At 45.4% G+C, this 18,971-nt stretch overlaps 1 protein-coding gene across 1 annotated transcript in view; it reads left to right on the top strand.

Annotated features, from left to right (window-relative positions):
• The window catches only part of FAT3 (FAT atypical cadherin 3), a 643,793-nt gene extending 628,390 nt beyond the window's left edge, over positions 1–15,403 (top strand). The window contains exons 26-31 of the mRNA XM_073887135.1: positions 18–171; positions 2,099–2,754; positions 6,141–6,254; positions 8,350–8,409; positions 8,936–8,971; positions 9,626–15,403. Coding sequence (XP_073743236.1) covers positions 18–171; positions 2,099–2,754; positions 6,141–6,254; positions 8,350–8,409; positions 8,936–8,971; positions 9,626–10,248 — 1,643 coding nt within the window. The 3' untranslated portion in view covers positions 10,249–15,403. The remainder of the gene's footprint in view (positions 1–17; positions 172–2,098; positions 2,755–6,140; positions 6,255–8,349; positions 8,410–8,935; positions 8,972–9,625) is intronic.
• The last annotated feature ends 3,568 nt before the right edge of the window (positions 15,404–18,971 follow it).

Here is an 18,971-nt window from a genome sequence, read left to right as displayed (position 1 = left end):
GACCTCTGTCTCCCTAGGCTATCAGTGTACCTGTCTCTCACAGTTCACCGGGAGAAACTGTGAGTCGGAGATCACAGCTTGCTTCCCAAACCCCTGCCAGAACGGAGGCTCCTGCGACCCGATAGGGAACACTTTCATCTGCAATTGCAAAGCTGGGCTCACTGGAGTCACGTAAGTGAGATTATGCAACCAAGTCTTTCTCTCCTCTGCTTCTTGTTGCTAAGAAAGCAAAACAGTAAACAACTAATGGGGATAAAAGATTTGCCACTAGTGGAACAGGCAAAGGGTTAATATCTTTACAAAAAGAAGTCTTACAAATGACTTAAATGTTAACAGGGATCATCTCTGGGTAATGGAGTTATTGGTTATTTATACTTTCTTACTTTATACTTCTCTACATTTGCAAATTTTTATATAATTACTATGTGTTCTGTAGTTAGGAAAACAGTTTTTGAAGAAAATCATCTATGACCCCTAATATTTTCAGTATAATTTCGAGGCAGACATACTACCCGTTTCCCCAGAACTCATTAACTGGACTCTACCGCCTAACGTTTTACGATCATTCTGAGAAACTAAAACCTACCTTTACTTTGCAAACCCTTTTTCCCCCAAGAAATGAGGGAAATTAAAGTGTTAGCCAAATGGAAAGGGAATGTTTTAAGCTCTTGGTAAAATGCCACTTCCAACCACCCTTGATCATTTGAGAAGTATATATATGTAATCTCAAGCAAGTGATATTCTAATTACAGATCAGTCTTATGTATTCATTAAAGCAAATCTCCCGAGGACTTTACCAGGAAATACTTAGTGGACTTTGAATCATTGGATGTAATTTAAAGTAATAAAGCTGCATTTATTTTTAAATACTCTGTGATTCTAATTTCCAAATGACTTGGCCTCAATCTGTTCAAATTAGGGATGTTTGACTACATTTTAAAAGGTGGATTGCCAAAGATATAAGTGATTGCACTTTTTAAATGAACACATCAGAGCAATTGCTGAAGTAGAGAAAAGTGAAGGAGAAAGAAGGCCTATGTTCTCACGTAATGATAAACTAAGAAAGAATAAGACTTAAATCTTTGCCTTATAATTATACTCAATGTGAGTCATGGATTGCTTTAAAGAGAATAAAAATGATTTAATTATTTTTCATTAGAATGCTTTAATCATTCTTTCCTGATAATCTGCATTAGTATTCACCTTTATGGTAGCACAGAATCTGTAAAATATATATATCTTTAGCCCTCCACCTATCCGCTTACTCTGTTACCCCACCCTGCACACATGTGCGTGTGCACGCACGCACACACACACACACACATACACACCCAGTTCCCAGAGAGACCAAAAATTACAGGAACTATTAGAGGAAAATGTCAGAACCAAAGATTTCCTCCTCTCGGGAAAGCCTATATAAGGTATATAGGTTCACTGCTTTTTCTCTGCAATTTTCCAATCCCAGAAGCTCAGAGAACTAAAACGGTTCCGGATAACTTAGTGGAAAACTAATTCGGTGGCAAAACCAGCCAAAACTGCTCTGAGACTATTTCTAGTCTTTATTTCTCTGATTTAGTGTGAATATCCATGTGTTTTATTATAGAAGCACTGGTATAGTTTGATTCTGGGGTCCTATGGCAGCTCCAGTTTGAGCAGTAGGGCGGGTATGTTCCAGAAAAGGAAAGACGTGTACTGTATGATGTTTCTAAAATTGCAAGAATTTAAACCCTGAAATGCATCCGGCCCCGAGGATTTGGAGACCAGTTCCTCTCCAACAGCATCTGCTCTTTCTCTTCCTGCTCCTTCTCTTCCCTCCCGCCAATCTTTGCCTTACTTCCGTCTGGAGGGGGTCAGACTATCTGGGAGTGATCCTGTTGATTGCGAGAAGTACCTTAACTCACCGTGACAACTCGGGCCACCTGCCGAGGTGCCCACCCCCCCGCCCCCCACTCCCAACACACACACACGCACTCATGCACGCCATCACTCTTTGTCACGCTTCACGTGCCCTTGGGGTGCTGTGTCTCCTCGTCAAGAAGGCCGTGAATGGCGCTGCAGGGCCTGCTGTCTGAGAGGGGCTTTGTGTTTTGTCACGAAGGTGCGAGGAGGATGTCAACGAGTGCGAGCGGGAGGAGTGTGAGAATGGGGGCTCCTGCGTCAACGTGTTCGGCTCCTTCGTGTGCAACTGCACGCCAGGCTACGTGGGTCAGTACTGCGGGCTGCGCCCCGTGGTCGTGCCCAACATCCAGGCCGGCCACTCATACGTGGGCAAGGAGGAGCTCATCGGCATCGCGGTGGTCCTCTTCGTCATCTTCATCCTGGTCATCCTCTTCATCGTCTTCCGCAAGAAGGTCTTCCGCAAGAACTACTCGCGCAACAACATCACGCTGGTGCAGGACCCTGCCACTGCCGCCCTGCTCAACAAGAGCAACGGCATCCCGTTCCGGAACCTGCACGGCGGCGGCGACGGCCGCAACGTCTACCAGGAGGTGGGGCCCCCGCAGGTGCCCGTGCGCCCCATGGCCTACACGCCATGCTTCCAGAGCGACTCCAGGAGCAACCTGGATAAGATCGTGGACGGGCTGGGGGGTGAGCACCAGGAGATGACCACGTTCCACCCCGAGTCCCCGCGCATCCTGACGGCCAGGCGCGGTGTGGTCGTGTGCAGCGTGGCTCCCAACCTGCCCGCCGTGTCGCCCTGTCGCTCAGACTGCGATTCCATCCGGAAGAATGGCTGGGACGCAGGAACCGACAGTGAGTAGGAGGCCATAGTGTGTCTGCTTGTGCCTTTACTGTCGCTGGGGAGCTGTGGTGTGCCTGGCACTGGGGAAGGAAATCGGGGAGAGGAGAGAGAAACCGCCTGGGCAGGGCACTCCTTGTGACATGTTCTGGCATTGAATGTCCAGAAAACTTGCTCTGGTTCTTATCCCCATTTACAGATGGGGAAAATGAGGCTCAGAGAGCTTGCATCAGGTGTCCAAGGTCACAATGCTAGGAAGAGGCAGCAAAGCAGGTGGGCCAATCCAGAGCTGCCAGCTCTAAAAACCCATGCTCTACTCACAACAGCACACCATCGGTGGTAATAAAAGCAGTGTGGCGACAGAAGTGATATACTGAGAGCATGTTCTGGAAGGTCAGAAGAAAAGAGTATTTCTAGACCTAAGGTGAAGACTTGAGAGCTGGAATGCAGGGTCCATGAAACAAGAGGGTGAGACTTAAGGCAGGAAAAGTACAGTCCAGATAGTGGTATTTCCCTCTCCTTCAGGCCTCATGGGCCAGCATCCTAGCCAAAGAGCCACAGGTGCAAAGGCCCTGTGGTGGGAAAGACCTTGACATGTTGAAGAACAGAAAGGAGGTCAAGGTAGTTGGAGATTGGTGAGCAACAAGGGAAAATGAATGCATTTTAATGGCAACATGAGTGCAGGTTTTTAAACAGGGGAGTAGCATGATCAAATTTACATTTTCAAAAGATGGTTCAGATTGATCCATGGAGAACAGATTAAAAAGGACCAAAGAGGAAAAAAAGCAGAGCCGTTAGCTAGGTTCCATGAACATCTAATTGAGCAATGATGATTGCTTTCCCTGTCCTAACACGGGTCAGCATGAAGCTAAGGCAAGCTCTGTAGTAACCTGTGACTTTCCGTTAGGCCGAATAGCTTTATATTTCAGCAGGAGAGATGCCCTGGTAGCAGGAGTTTCCAAAGGCTGGAGCTTTAGTACTATGATATGTGTTGGGGTAGAGGATCCGGGGGAAGCTGCTTTCAAATGGAACTGGAAAGCATATGAGCAGAGGAGGTGAAGGGCATCTTTGTGGAGAAAGGGGGAATTCCTGCTGTGTCTTCAAGGATAAGTACAATTTTGGTAGGAAACTATCGGAGAGGGCCTTCTAGAAGCAGGAAGCAGCTTGATGAGGGTAGGGGGCACATGAGGGTTACCTGACAGGTTCTCTTGTTCAGGAGAAAGGGGAGGCTAGAGATGAAAGTTTGGACATCATCTGGATGCACAATGGTTGAATCTCTCGAGTGGCCGGGGGTAGGGGGTGGGGGCGGGGATGAGCTCACTGAGGAGCAAGAATAAAGAAAGGATGGCCAGACTGGACCTCCAAAAGAACTTGGAGATGCATATGTATGGGAGGTGGGCAGAAGGGAGAGGCCAGGAATGGAGGCAAACAGTTGCCAACAAAAAGAGCAGGGACAGAGGACAGGGCAGCTATGCAGAAGCCAAGGCTATTGATAAGGTTAGCAGGTTTGAGTACTGTAAAACTGTCTGGAAGGACACAGGCTTAAGAAAAAAAACAAAAACAACAACAGTACTGTGCTTGACACCTAGAAGATTTTTGGTCATCTGGAGAGTGTTTCAGTGAGTCGTCAAGAGAGAATCCAGAACACAAACATTAGGGACAAAGAGATTTGGGGAGACAACAGAAGCAGCAGATGAACGTTTGCTGTATGTTGGATCTTCTTAAATCCTCCCAGCCGCCCATGTGGGCACCAAGTGGAAGAGCAGATGGGTGAGGTAGCAGCTTAAGAGCAAGTAGCTAGTAGAAGGAGGGGTGAGGACTAGAACCTGGCCCTTCAGGGTCCACAGCCTGTGCTCTTACCAACACTGCTCTTGGGGGCTTTAGCAGGATGGAGGGAGAGGGAACCCTGATGACAGAGGAGGGTCTCTGTTCTTCTCTGGGGCCGCCTCCACCATGCTATCTGCCGAGTCTTTCTGTAGACACTCTTGTAAGTCGTCGCCCTTGGATTTTCACCATAAATGCATTCCCTGTCCAGTGACTTTACTAAAGTCTTGCCAATCCAGCAGCTCTTAGAAAGGCTCTTCTTTTATTTAGCAATGAAAAAAGAGAGGGCCTAATAAATGAAGTGGAGAAAGGAGTTTTATGCATGGCATTCACCGGGGTGGATCATTTGTTGTTTCTTTCCTAGTGTTCAGGGCTCAACCCGGCCCTCACCTGGTGCTTTTCTGAGACACATCTTCGTATTTGGGGCAGTGTGGCCATTAGGAGGTGAACTCCTCTCAGGCATCTCTCTACCTAGATCAGTTGTTTATCCAGTTCATGGTCCCACTGTGGCTTCGGCATCTGACAGCAGATGTAGAGCCACAGTGCCCGGTACTGACCTCACCCTTTGTGGAGGAAACAGTGATTTCCACCGTCACAAAGAGGAACACCTGTCCCCCTAATCACAAGTCCCTGTCTCTTCTCCCCATCGTGTTACGCGATGATTTGAAGCTTTTCCCGGTGATCCTTTTCCTCCACTTGCTTCATAATGTGACAACTTAATTTCCAGAATCTACCTCACGCCAAAACTCACATTTCCCCCCAAAGTATTGTTATGCTTTTATTGAGTAGATTTCCTTCTTTGTTAAGCAAGGCAGAGTTAGCTGGCGAGACAATCTCTAGGCGACTCATTCATTTTTTTACTTGACAACTTCAAGATATGACTTGTTTTTATTGCTTCCTTTAGTCCATCAAATAAGAAAATAGCCCTGGAGAGAGAGAGAGAGAGAGAGAGTGTTGCTCGGGCTGTCTTTGCAGAGCCAAAAGGAGGAGGCGGGGAGACAAGAGCACGTCCACACTGCCCATTGCCCTCCTACCACACAGAGCTCCGATCACTGTCATTCCCAAAAATGGTGTGACGCTGCCCTCTAGAAGGCAAGGCGGAGAACTCCACTGGCTCCCCAGAGATGGAAGTTGGGATGAATGTAATGGCATTCTTGCCTATAAAATATTTATACCCCTATTTTATAAGTAATCTCATTTAACCTGGTGTTGACACCACGTCGGTTCATGTAAATGATTTAAATTAACTCTGAATGGCAAAGAGCGGCCCAGCCACTTCATCCTGCCTTCACTCTTCACTTCGTCGCCTTACTTTGAGGAGGGAAGAGCTCCTTTCGGCTGTCAGCTATCTGGAAGCTCATTTACCACGGGTTAAGGGTTTCGAATCCATAATGTAAATCACTTGATTGACAGACCTTTGCCCCCAGTGGTACAATCAATTTTCTATTGTGGAGCTAAATTATTTTCTCGAAGCAAATGAAAGAGCTCTGAGAAGTGAACTCTGGGGGTGGGAGGGCTAGGCATATGCACAAGGTAACCGGTGTCATTTCTGCTTTCTCTCTGGCTGTCCACAAAGACAAAGGGGTTGATGATCCCGGAGAAGTGACCTGTTTTGCAGGCAGTAATAAAGGCAGCAACTCTGAGGTTCAGTCCCTGAGCTCCTTCCAGTCGGATTCTGGCGATGACAATGGTAAGCACTCGGCAGCTGTGTTCCCCTGTGTGGGTTTTGCCCTCTGTGCTAGAAGTCGATGGGTAGGGAGGAGGGTGATGTGACCAGTTCTGTTTCTGGGCCTGATCATGGACTTTGGAGCATGTTCACCAGCTTTTTGGCTGGCCCTGCTGTTGGGTGTCATCGCTGAGCTGCCGCTGTGGGCTGGCCAGGGGTCTGTGTCAAAGGTGGACCAAGTTCCCTGACCTCCAATAATGCATCTTCTTCTCCTACGGGAACCACCTCATCCCAAATGATACTCTAGAAAACTGTGGTCTTTCTTTTTTTATTTTACAACTGGTGATCTCTTCACTCTTCACTGTATATCCAACTTCCCCATCATCAGAAAATTCATTTAGGGGTAAGACCTCCTTCCCATAGAACCTCCTTCCCCTAGAAGTGTCATCGTCATTCAGCTGAAGTCCCCTTATAAGCATCTGGGGTCATGGGCCTTTGGAGAATCTATAAATACTGTGACTATGGATCCATTCCGTAGAAAAATGCACATATACCCAAAATGTGGCATGCGATTCCATATGGTTCCTGGACTTCATTGACACTCCAAAGCTGCTACCACCAACTCTTGTGAACTTATCTTTATGGAGAGGGTACTAAATGCCGGAATGGGTTTTCTGAGCTGAGGAACCAGCTCTGGAGGATGGATTGGTCTCCCCAGGGCAGGAGGTGGAGCAGAAATGGTCGCAAAACAGTGAGAGTTTACTGTATAGCGGTGAATCAAGAATCATTTCCAATAGTCATCCACAGAGACAGTTAGCATTCCCTTAGTCAATACCTTATTTCACTTCCCCATATGTAAGCCACTGGCAAAAATCGAATATGTATCAATTAATGTAATCATACAACCCATAAATGCATGCCAAGTTTCTCCTACATGCTGAACCCCGTGCTGAGTGTTTTGTACCCAGAAGTACAAAATGAAAATGATACAGTCTTTGCCCCCCAGGTAAATAGAGGAATAGGTGAGCTCCAAGGCCATAGAAGCAATCATGGAAGTAAAATAGTCTACCTTCGGCACCCTCATCCCCAAATCTCTTTCACCCCAGTACCCGGCATTCCAGAGAGGTGCAGAAGCCTACTTGTATCTGACTGCTGGGGTAACAAACCATATGACAGTGGCTTTCTTCTGACCATTCTCAGAAGGTCAGGGACATACCTCCAGATCTGTTTGCCGTGATACTTACTCCTTCCCTCATCCCCAACCAGAAGAAAAGCTGTTGCTCCTTGGCTTTTTATATAGAAACACCCGAAAACACGTAGTTTCCACTCTGGGCAGAGGTCTGGCAATGCTACCTAGCTGACTATTCTCATGGGCTCTGCTATGTGTGCCCTTAAGCTCACACATTTGGCCTTTCATGCTTAACCTTTCTGGGTTGGTCCTGACGAAAGTGGGTAGTGTTAGGAATTTTCAACAAACGAATTTTAAGCCTGATCACCTCTCCACAAGCTGCTGGTATCGGGTGCTAAATCAACCCCATATAGAGCACAGAATTCTCCTTCCCAGATTTCAGAGCCGGATGCTGACTTTTGTCTGTGCTTTACCGGTAGAAGCTGGGCCTTGGGTTTGTTCTAGGCTATCAGTGGCATCATGGGAGTGTGAAGCCATCAGCCCTCCAAGGTGATCCTCCATCTCTGACATTTGGCTTGGAGCAGCATGGCTGACCGACAAATAATTATCCGTGGGAATAGTGAGGTCTTCCCCTGGGAGCCTTTGGGAGTTATTAATGAGAAATTAGCCTGAGCTTGATGAGCCACTGCCTTCCTAGATTGATTTCACTGGGCCATGCGGTGTGAATTTATGAGCCAGTACTCCCTGCCGATCATGCCTGGTCCTAGGTTTGCTGCCCTGGCCCTTCTGCTCCAAGGACCCCCAGGACCCTCAGATAAAAGCGTTCACCGGAGCGCTGCCTCACAGGCAGACTGGGGAGGCTTTGGGTGTTTGCATGCTGCACCTTTGATGTTGCCATCGTTGTGAAGAGAAGTTCTCTTCTACCTGAACTACGTGACTAACCAGAAAATCTCCTTCCCTTCTCCTCTGTCTTCTTTTCCTGGCCACAAGCGTCCATTGTGACTGTCATTCAGCTTGTCAACAATGTAGTTGACACTATAGAGAATGAAGGTATTTACTTTTTTCTTCCATAGCATTTCTTTGTGTAAAGAGTTATCCTTTTGGAAATATGGCTTCTGTGTCACTTGATCTGGGGTTGCTTTTAATCAGCTAGAAACCTAGGGGACACCGGCTGTTTCTCTAGGGGTTGGAGTGAATTTTACAATTTTAAAGGAAAAAAAAAACCTAGTTCATAATTTGTTAAATAGGTGGGGTACTCTTTTTTATAAAAGCCCTTCTAAGACAAGAGTTCCCAATCAGCTGGAATCCAGGTTACTACTAAATTTGTTCTTATATTTAACATACTTAAGAAAGCATTCAAGGCTATACTCTTATGGGGATTGATTTTAATCAGGTAACTTTTATTAGTGACTTAATACAATTAGGACCAGGTATACATGGGATTTATCTTTTTATTTCCCAAAGAACAAAGAGGAGAAACAGGAGCAGGTGTTTTTAAGTTATCTAAAATGTTCTGTTTTACCCTCTTCGCGTAGCTTAGATTATCAGGTTTACCTCTCCCTTTGTATTTAAACAGTGTCTATCATGGACCAAGGACAGACCTACAACCGAGGTGACTCTGCCACAACCCCAGCATAACGTTTTCCTTCCACATTTTGAAGTGCTGAGTCCGTTCTTACCCTGTCCCTCTCCCTCCGTCCTTTCTGGGTTTCTTTGATCTGCATTTTGCATGTTCCAGGTGTCTTGTGTGCTTGGCATTGGAAGCGAAAGTCCCCCCAGCATCCCTCCCCCAGCCTCCCCACCGCGTGTGTCGGTCATTCATTTGCAGCGCGTCCTCCTACCTTCCGGGGACCACAGTACGGCCCATACCCTGCCCTCTCTCCGGGAGCATGTTGCCAGCCTGGCTCTGCATTTAGTGTATAGAAAGGAAGAAGGACTAGCAGGGAGGGGCTGCTGGAACTGGGTTTACTCCGCATGCCCTGGCTAGCCATCCCTTGTGGCCTGGCTGAGTGTGACGCTCTGCAGCAACCGGGCACCCTCTCTCAGAGTCACCATCGCCTCATTCTCCCGGGGGCCAGAGCATGGCTGGTCCCTGAGGGAGCCCTGTAAGGAGCATGCACATGACCCCGGCACCTTAGGGTCTCTTGGATGTTAATTGCATGTCAGCCCTCCCCCCCCCCCCCCCCCCGCCCAATCCACTCCTTTTCCAAGCCCTGCCCCAGCTCCAGTCTGGAGGAAATTGACTGTCACGGCTTTTCTCCCACAGCCTATCACTGGGACACCTCCGACTGGATGCCTGGGGCCCGGCTGTCGGACATAGAGGAAGTGCCCAACTATGAGAACCAGGAGGGAGGGTCTGTACACCAGGGCAGCACGCGGGAGCTGGAGAGCGATTACTACCTGGGCGGCTATGACATCGACAGCGAGTACCCACCCCCCCATGAAGAGGAGTTCCTGAACCAGGACCAGCTGCCCCCTCCCCTGCCAGAGGACTTCCCAGACCAGTACGAGGCCCTGCCGCCCTCCCAGCCTGTGTCGCTGGCCAGCACGCTGAGCCCCGACTGCAGGAGAAGGCCCCAGTTCCACCCCAGCCAGTACCTTCCTCCCCACCCATTCCCCAACGACACGGATTTGGCGGGCCCGCCGGCCGCCTGTGAATTTAGTACTTTTGCCGTGAGCATGAACCAGGGCGCAGAGACGGCCGGCCCCACCGACAGCGTGTCTCTCTCCTTGCACAATTCCAGAGGCACCTCGTCCTCGGATGTGTCGGCCAGCTGCGGCTTTGACGATTCTGAAGCAGCCATGAGTGACTACGAGAGCGTGGGAGAGCTCAGCCTCGCCAGCCTGCACATTCCTTTCATCGAGACTCAGCACCAGACCCAGGTGTAGACGGCGCATCTGCCCCGGGCCCTTGGCGCTGTCCGTGGCTGAACTGCGGGAAGGAGGCTGGCGGGGGTCGTGCATCTGCGCGGCCAGCGGCCCGAAGGGAACACAGACTTGTCCCCCGGGGAACTTCTTCACAAGTCCTGCTGTCACGGGCAAGCTCCTGTCATGCTGGGTGCAAAGGAAAGTTTCCGATTGTTTCTTAGCGGTGATGGGTCGATAGCCTTGCAGTAGGTACCTGCATTCACAACCAAGATGGGGCACCGAGTTTCTACAGGCAGAATAAACTCCACCTGCTAGGTTATACAGCCCGTCCTGTATGGCTTTGTGCAGTATCGGGACCCAAGAAGGGTTACAGCGGCCAAGGCGGCAGTATTAATAACTGGCAACAAGCCAAGAGGCATTGTTGCATGTCATTTTGAGCCAATGGGGGGGAGGGGATGAAAATAGTAGTTATGATGGTTGGAAAAGTTAGTCTCTTAGGCGAAAGAAAAGAGAAACAAATATTATTAAAAAAAAAACAAACAAACAAGAAAATGGGCTGAAGCCTTCAAAATCAACTCTATTTTTCTTTAATAAGCTGTCCAGTTTTCAGCTATAAAATTAGATTTGGGTAACATGGTTTGTATGCTTAGTTATTTTTGTTTGTTTGTTTGTGTTAAGCATCCAATATAATATAGCTGGGCTTTATGATCTTTGAGAAGGGTATCATTGGAGAGGAATGTGAGGATATTTGGGCTCACTTTTGGGGGCTGGGGAGAAGGTTGACGTTATTCAAACATTAGAAAGAATGTGATTATCTGTTTTTGTGTTTTCCAGTAAATATTCCTGGCCATAGCTACAATTTTAATATTACTGCAGAAATTGGCTTTTGTTCTGAGAATCAGGGAAGAAAAAGAAAAAAAAAGTTGTACTTTGGCACATTGTTCTCTACAATGAGAGGAATTTAGAGGTTTAAGCAGAATTCAAATTCAGGGAGAAAAAAAGGGAAATATACTTTCAAAGCTTTCAGCTGGATGATCACAATTCTTGATAATGCAGATAAAATCTAAGTGTTATTTTAAATTGGTAGCATCATCACTATAAATGCAATTATGTTTGAAAAAAGAAGAAAGTAGAGTAGTTCTTGTGTATAAATTATAATAGCGTATGTGTCTGGGCCTATGTACAAATATGTGCTTGCACTCAATAAGGCTGCTCTTGAGGAAAGCTAACATGAAGGTTCTAGGATATGGACTGTGTTGAAAAATCCTGCCAGCGAGGCAGACTTTCCAATTTCTCTGATCTCTACAATGTTAGAGAAACACCAAATGCCATATTTTGCTCTGGTTCACTTAACTTTATTTTGGTACTGCCATTTATAGTGACTTAAAACAAAACTGTGCTTTTGAAAAAATGATATTTTATTATAGTTTTCCAGAACTAAACTCTTATTTGAAAGATGTGTAATGTTTAATTACACCCCGGAGTTCTTCTCTCTCCTGACGTGTGGGCTTTGGCCCAGAGTTTCACAAATTGACAGGAGAATCACTTCACCAGAAATACAATAACCCAGTCCTCAAAGCTGAAAGTTACCAAGTTGAGTGACTCCGCTCTTTTGCTTCAGTCAGATTATGGCTGCGTGCACAGTGGCCATGGTAAATAAATGCATATTTGCACTATCTGCTTCATGAGCAAATCTCTGTGTCCACGGTTTCTGGTGACATTTGGCATTGGTGTGTCAACTAGTCTGTCCTGATTCTGTGTATCATCCACTCAGACATATTTTTAGTTGCTTCCGTTGTGTTTAGTCCACTGCTTTGTAGGAGTCAGTGTTTCTGAAGCTCGTTGTAACAAAACAAAACAAAAAAAATTCTTTTTCATTCCCAAGCTTCCAGAGTTCAGGGTACACTTCACAGATTTTCCAGCTTTTCTCCTCTCCCTGTCTCTTGGTTGGACCTCCTTGTGGAAGCATTATCCGCACTGTGGTCTTGAAATAAATGAAATTTCACTGAGGCTGCTTTTGAGAATAGAGTCTCTGGTATTTTTCTTATGTAAGAAGCACGTGTGCAAGAATCACGGAGAAAATGATGAACTAATGGTCTAGAATAGAATCACTGCTACACTTTTAATAATGCAATGACATAAAAACCATCAAAGTAAAACCAACAATTCATCTCTTGCCCCCAGGAAATATGAGAACGAGATTAATGCCGATGCTGCTTACACAGCATCTCCTCGAGGGAGAATGCCTGCCTGACACGGTAATGAAGGAATAAATAGATCCCTAATGCAGTTGTGAAGTCACCCAAGAAAACTGTGCGCACTCTTTTTGCCCTGACCTATCTAACATACCTCTTTCTTCAGCATGTCTTCCCCTGAGTTTCTGCAGAAGAGTTCTGCAGCTAAATGTATACCAGACGAGCATGTGTTATGTTTTGATTCATTACCTTTAAACACAGGATATCTTTTCACTTTGGGGATAGCTGGTTTTCCCTGTAGGTTACAAAACGACTGCAGTCAGGCCAGGGTGGAACTGAGTGGGGTCACTGATGAGCCAAAGAGCTGGAAGGGTCCTTAAGATCTGCTTCTAATCCCCTTTTTTTAATAAAAGAGTAAACATGACCAGAGAAGGGAAGGGACTTGCCCAAGCTCACGCAGGAAGTGAAGTAGCTAAACAGGGATTAGAACCCATCATTTGGCTGATATTCTTTCTATATAACATTGTTCCACTGACCTTCCTGGGACATGGTATCTGCCTGTATCTGCTGGACCTTCTGACATCCCACATTCCTGCTTTGGAAAATGCTAGAAAAGAGAATTCATGGAGATTATTTCTCTGGAAGCCTTAGGATCTCAAGTTTCCTTGCAGCCACCCCTAGGAAGGAGGCAGTTTCAGACTTCACACATTTCTTTGGACACTTACCAAAATGCTGCTTTTACCAAATGAATGTTTTCTAAAATGAGGATGGAATGATAATTACAGAACGGAACTCAGACCAGGCATCAATTATAGTGAAACTTGGATTATAATGTTACCTACTGGATGCAGTTTTGTTTTCTTTTTTTTTTTTTCCTCCCTCCCGGTCCTGGTGTTTGTTCTTCTCCCCTCTGCCATGATGAACCACATGGAAAGTATAGAAGCCGATAAGTGTCTTGCCCTTTTTTTGATCATGTACATGCTACCTCCTGGGAGTCGTTTTCCATAGCCTGTTGTGGGCATTTTACCTGTATGACACACATTCCTGTAAGGCTGAGAGTAGTTGGACTGGACTGTTGATGTGTGTCATGTCGCAAGCAGAAGCTACGGGGCCATCAAAGATGAATAAAGCAGGTGTTCAGTAGCTTTCTTCTGCAAGCATTTTGCTGCTGAGCTCCATTCCACACCAGCTCTCCATTTACTCATGTCCTGCCCATTCATGAAATGCCATTGTAGAAGACAGTGGGAAGAGCAGGTCAAGTCTATGCATTTGAGGTTTACCCTAGCAGACAATCAGTCGGAAGGCCCGGAAAGGGCCTTTAGGATACATTCCTGGGACTTACCTGGAACTGCCCTTGGGAATCACCAGCACAACCTGGAAAAGAAGCAAGTAAAAGATATACACCACTGGCCAACGCCTACTTACTTCCCACCCCGCCGCCCGCCCCCACCCACTGCCCCCACTAACGCCGTGTCTACATAATCAAAGTCAGGGGAAGTGAGAAACAAGATTACCACAAGGAATCACGTGAGACCCAGAAAACACTTCCCTGTGAACGAGTTCAGGAAGATCTAGTGTTCATTTTGCATGGGCTGCCCAGATAATGGCCTGGTTTCTTCACACTTCTGCCCTCCCCAGTGCACAGATATCGCTAAAAGTAGTGAGGCTTGCATGTTTTATGTTTTTCGTTTCAAACCATGAGAAATGGAGATTTGAAGAGGAGCTGCTTTGGAGTTCTCATTTTGTGTGGTCTGTGAGAAGGCGGTTACGTGTTTATGCTGGTGTTTGTCCCGCAACATTCAACTGCACATTTTTCTGGTGGAAATCCACAATGGCTTTAAGCTTCTGGTTGCATAATTCTAGGGTTTAAAGTCACTATTTGTGGGTTTGGCATCAGTTAATACTTAGCCAGCTGGCTAAGAGGTAGGAAACGAGTAAGATTTTCTTTCCTTATGTAATAATGAAAAGCAATAATTACAAGTATGTAATATTACACAAAGGCCATAATTAGTCTCTTCCAGTGTTGAAAATGCACTAGAGAATCGTACAGTCCATTCGAAGCGTGTTTGGACCCATTGGTATGGACTGTAGCACCCTTCCGGCAAACAAATACCACAATTGCTACTACTTAACAACTTTCTGAGCCCTTACTACTGCGTTTCAGGAGGTGACAAATGTGTTCCGGAAATGGAGGCACTGTATCAGAGAGATTGTCTTGTAAATTTACCTGTTACAAACAGGCTGGTTTGTAAAAGATGTATGTTTTGGTGTTTAAAATGTTTATAAAATTGTATATAATGGTTTCAATTTTCCAGGCTTTTTGTAGATACTGTATTTGATGCCTATCAGGATGCTTTAATTTGGGGGGTCAAGTATAATTCTAAGTCACCCATGCTGTTGGTCTACAAACTTTTGAGGTAACTCCATGCACGCATGCACACACACACACACACAGGATCTTAGATTTGAAAAGGATGTTTTTTAATCATTTCAAAATGTACTGTAATCTTTTTTGGGTTCTACTGTTTTCATTTAATTTTCTCTGTTTCCAAGAAAATGTTTGTATTGACATTTTTTAAAACAAGTGTGCTTTGCCCAGTTACTAGGTACCTGATTTTTATGCCATTTCGGATTCAGATCAAGTATGTTGTTTCTTTACACACACCCACACACACACACACCCCTGAGAACTCCCCTAAACTTGCACACACACCGCACACCAAACCTTATGCAAAGGGGAAAGCTAACACTTCAAGTGAATCTTGTCCCTTACAGACATGGATTGTTTCTGCATATATTGCTCTTGGCAGTATTCAGCCTTGTGTTCTTTTTCTAAAAAAAAAAAAATGAGAAAAGAAAGAAAAACAACAACAACAAAAGGACGGCCAAAAAAAACAAAAAACAAAAAAACCAACAGTGTACAGGTTTGTAATTGCCAAAATTTGATGGTTAAAACAAGTTTTCAAGTAAAAAGAAAAAAAATGAAACTAGCGATTGTGTTGACCTTTTTAAGTGTTTTCTTTTATTCGCCTTCAGTTAATCACTACTGTGGAACTTGGGTGGTCTTATCTTTGCGGGGGATGGTGGTTTCTCCAGAGACTTCCTACCTCCAGAAAGAGTTCTATTGGTTCTGGTGCACATGTGTTGGAATCCTAGGTAGCTTCTTACTGGGCACATACCCTGTAGGGATTTGCCCTGATGAGAATGAACACAGTCCTGGAGGCTTGGAAAAACAGGGGCCGTGGAGCCCCCCACCTCTGCAGAAATGTCCCCTAAACACCTCCCCACGCCTTCTAGGCAGTTTCTCCAGTACTGGGCTCCCCAAACAAAAACAAAAACAAACAAAGAAAAAATCCTAGAGTTCAGAACACAATTAGCAGTTGAGTTTTCCTCCAGAAAGCTCTAGAAAATTTTCCATACCGAGCAAAAGTCAAAATATATACAGAAGTTGGGGGTGGGGGACAAATTGATATTTTGAAGAGGCAGTGACCTTACCAGAAGTTAGCTTGAGACCAGGAAGGACTCCAGAAGGGCACCCTCTTCCTTGCCTTGGTGAGGGAGGACCTCTGGGGCCTGTTGGCAGATCAGCCCTGTCTGAGCCCCAGCAGCAACAAGGCCCCTCCCCTCCGTGGTCCGTGGGATTGGAGTCGACCCTGCCGGCCTGCCTGCTCCTGCAATAACTGCCTACCCCTCCCTCACCAGGACCCCAGAGCCATTTGTAGAATGGGCCCTGGCTAGGCATTCAATTTCTCCTCAGTGCACCGGCAGAGCTAGGTGTCCTGTGATCCTCTGGTTACCGCTCCCCCAAGGGTAAATGCTAAACAACTGGATAAGAGAAAGGGAGCACCAATTTAGTGCATTAGGCCACTTCCGTGGTAATACTCCTATCATGGCTGATTTCAACCTACTCAGGTAATATAAAGGGGCTCACAAGTTCCTGAAAGTCTAGCCAACCGTGGCTCTTGCAAGCCAGTCTGAGCCAATCCAGCATATCTCTGACCCCCCGACTAGACCATGAGCTACTTGAGAGCCAAGTCATGTCTTCATTGTCTTTGGTTCCCAGGTTCCCAGTGTAGTACCAGCCCTCTGCTGAATGTTCCTGATTGAAAATTTCATCGATGATGTCTACCGCTAAATCCCCTGAACCTCATCAATCCTCCCTCATTTTGCTGAATTTGGTAACTGCAATGAGAAGGATTTCCAGAGAGGCGGGTGTTGAAAATGCTCCAAGTCTCCTGCCTTTTAACCCAATGGCACAGTGATAGGGTCATGAATTGAGCACCAGGAAACTATTCATGTCCGTGCCTTTCATGTGGCCGCCCTTAAGAGAAAGAGAATTTGTTTACATCTCCACCCATGCCTCAGAAATGACAGAGCAATCCAGAGGTGTCACTTAAGAAATAGCACTGGTCTGTTGGGGAAACAGGAAAAGAAAAGGGCCTTTTCTTTTTGAAAAGAATTGGATTATGTTGGATTGAACCAACATAAATTCTGCCACAACATCCTGGGTGAATGCAAGCTGGTCATTAGAATGATGCTGTTCAACGATTTGAGCAAAAATTATCATCACCACTCACTAGCTTTGGATAACTGCTAGTTTGGATGCACAGCAGGGCAGCTTTCCCACCTACATCTTCATCTTGAAGCATTTTGGCCCATTTCTCAAAATTCTTCCATTTTTGTCTCCATTCTTTTTTTTTTTTTTAAGTAGGCTCCACAGGCAATGTGGGGCTTGAACTCATGACCCTGAGATCAAGAGTCACATGCTCTGCTAAGCCAGCCAGGCACCCCTTGTGTCCATTCTTTTACTTGTTAAATTCTAATGAATTTTTAGCCAATTATGCCTATTTTATACTGTTTTAAAAAGAAGATTTGGAACAGCCTAAATACCTAACAATAAACAATAATTTGAATAAACACACAAAAATTAAAACAGCCTACAAGCTAAGCAGGTACAAGTGGCTTAAAAATAGAAGATTCTAGGGTGCCTGGGTGGCTCAGTTGGTTAAGCGACTGCCTTCGGCTCAGGTCATGATCCTGGAGTCCCGGGATCAAGTCCCACATCAGGCTCCCTGCTCAGCAGGGAGTCTGCTTCTCCCTCTGACCCTCTTCCTTCTCATGCTCCCTATCTCTCATTCTCTCTCTCTCAAATAAATAAATAAAATCTTAAAAAAAATAGAAAATTCTAGAACATCTTTTTAGTGTTCCTTTAATCATTTGTACTGCCCTACCTTCCTTCCTCCCTTCCTCATTTTCTCTTACTCCAAACCAGTGCAATTCATTACAAACAAGAAAATGAAGACAGGGAAAGGAAGGTCATAAAGAATCCCTATATATGTCTCCAAAAACAATGGAAGTATTCTATCAGAGTATATTCTTTCAGACCATTCTATGTAGATACCCATTAACATGTTTTTTAAAAGGGAAGTCTTTATGAATAAACTTTTGGGAATTTTTTAAAAATATCACTCCAAGTAATAGATGACTACTTTCTCATGAAAAGACAGAAACAATACAAAGGCATCCAAAGCAAAGCATGAAAGTTCCCTTCACTTCACAACTGACATTCCCATCTCTTCTACCTTCAAAATATCATTTCCTTAAATGTGTAGGGGGCATTTTTTAGCCCCTTATAGGCAAATTATCCTCTATTGAGTGCCCTTTTGTGATGTTCCCTGATGATTTCTTTTTTATGTTTTCTGATCTGGCAACCCTCTGTTGACCCATGGGATTCTACAAGATTAAGCACCTTTCCCCGGTCACCTTCTCAGGCTTCAGGAAATCCTACACTCTTTGCCAAATGCGCCCTTTCGTTTTATGCCCTTCCTGCCTGACACTGAATTCGCAGTAAGTTTAGGGGACCCACAATCAGCTCGAGCCAGAGCAGCACAGATTTTAACTATAGTGCCAAGCAGGAAGAGACATTGGAATAGAGAATTTACAGTTCACTGGTGAATATATTCTTAGCATGAATACCTTTTCTTCCCCGCTCAACCTCCTCATGGTAAAAGATTCAGATGATGAAGATTCCCTGTATATGTACAAATACATATATGTAGATGGGAGGAAATGCCATAATGGGATCCAATTGTCCCGAAACGTGCTCTGTTTGCCTAACAATCTACCTTAGACATCTTACTGGTTACTGTTATGTTCTTTTTTTTTAAATTTTTTATTATGTTAATCACCAGACATTACATCATTAGTTTTTGATGTAGTTTTCCATGATTCATTGTTTGTGCATAACACCCAGTGCTCCATGCATAACGTGCCTTCTTTAATACCCATCACCAGGCTAACACATCCTCCCACCACCTTCCCCTCTAGAATCCTCAGTTTGTTTTTCAGAGTCCATCATCTCTCATGGTTTGTCTCCCCCTCCGATTTCCCCCCCTTCATTCTTCCCCTCCTATCTTTTTCTTTTTTTTTTCCTAACATACATTGCGTTATTTGTTTCAGAGGTACAGATCTGTGATTCAACAGTCTTGCACAATTCACAGCACTCACCATAGCACATACCCTCCCCAATGTCTATCACCCAGCCACCCC

The sequence above is a fragment of the Callorhinus ursinus genome, unplaced genomic scaffold (assembly GCF_003265705.2).
Source record: "Callorhinus ursinus isolate GAN/ISIS: 27379988/994484 unplaced genomic scaffold, GSC_fseal_2.0 scaffold76, whole genome shotgun sequence".
NCBI classification, from domain to species: domain Eukaryota; kingdom Metazoa; phylum Chordata; class Mammalia; order Carnivora; family Otariidae; genus Callorhinus; species Callorhinus ursinus.
Note: the sequence above shows the minus strand (reverse complement) of the source record. Positions and strands in the feature narration are given on the sequence as shown.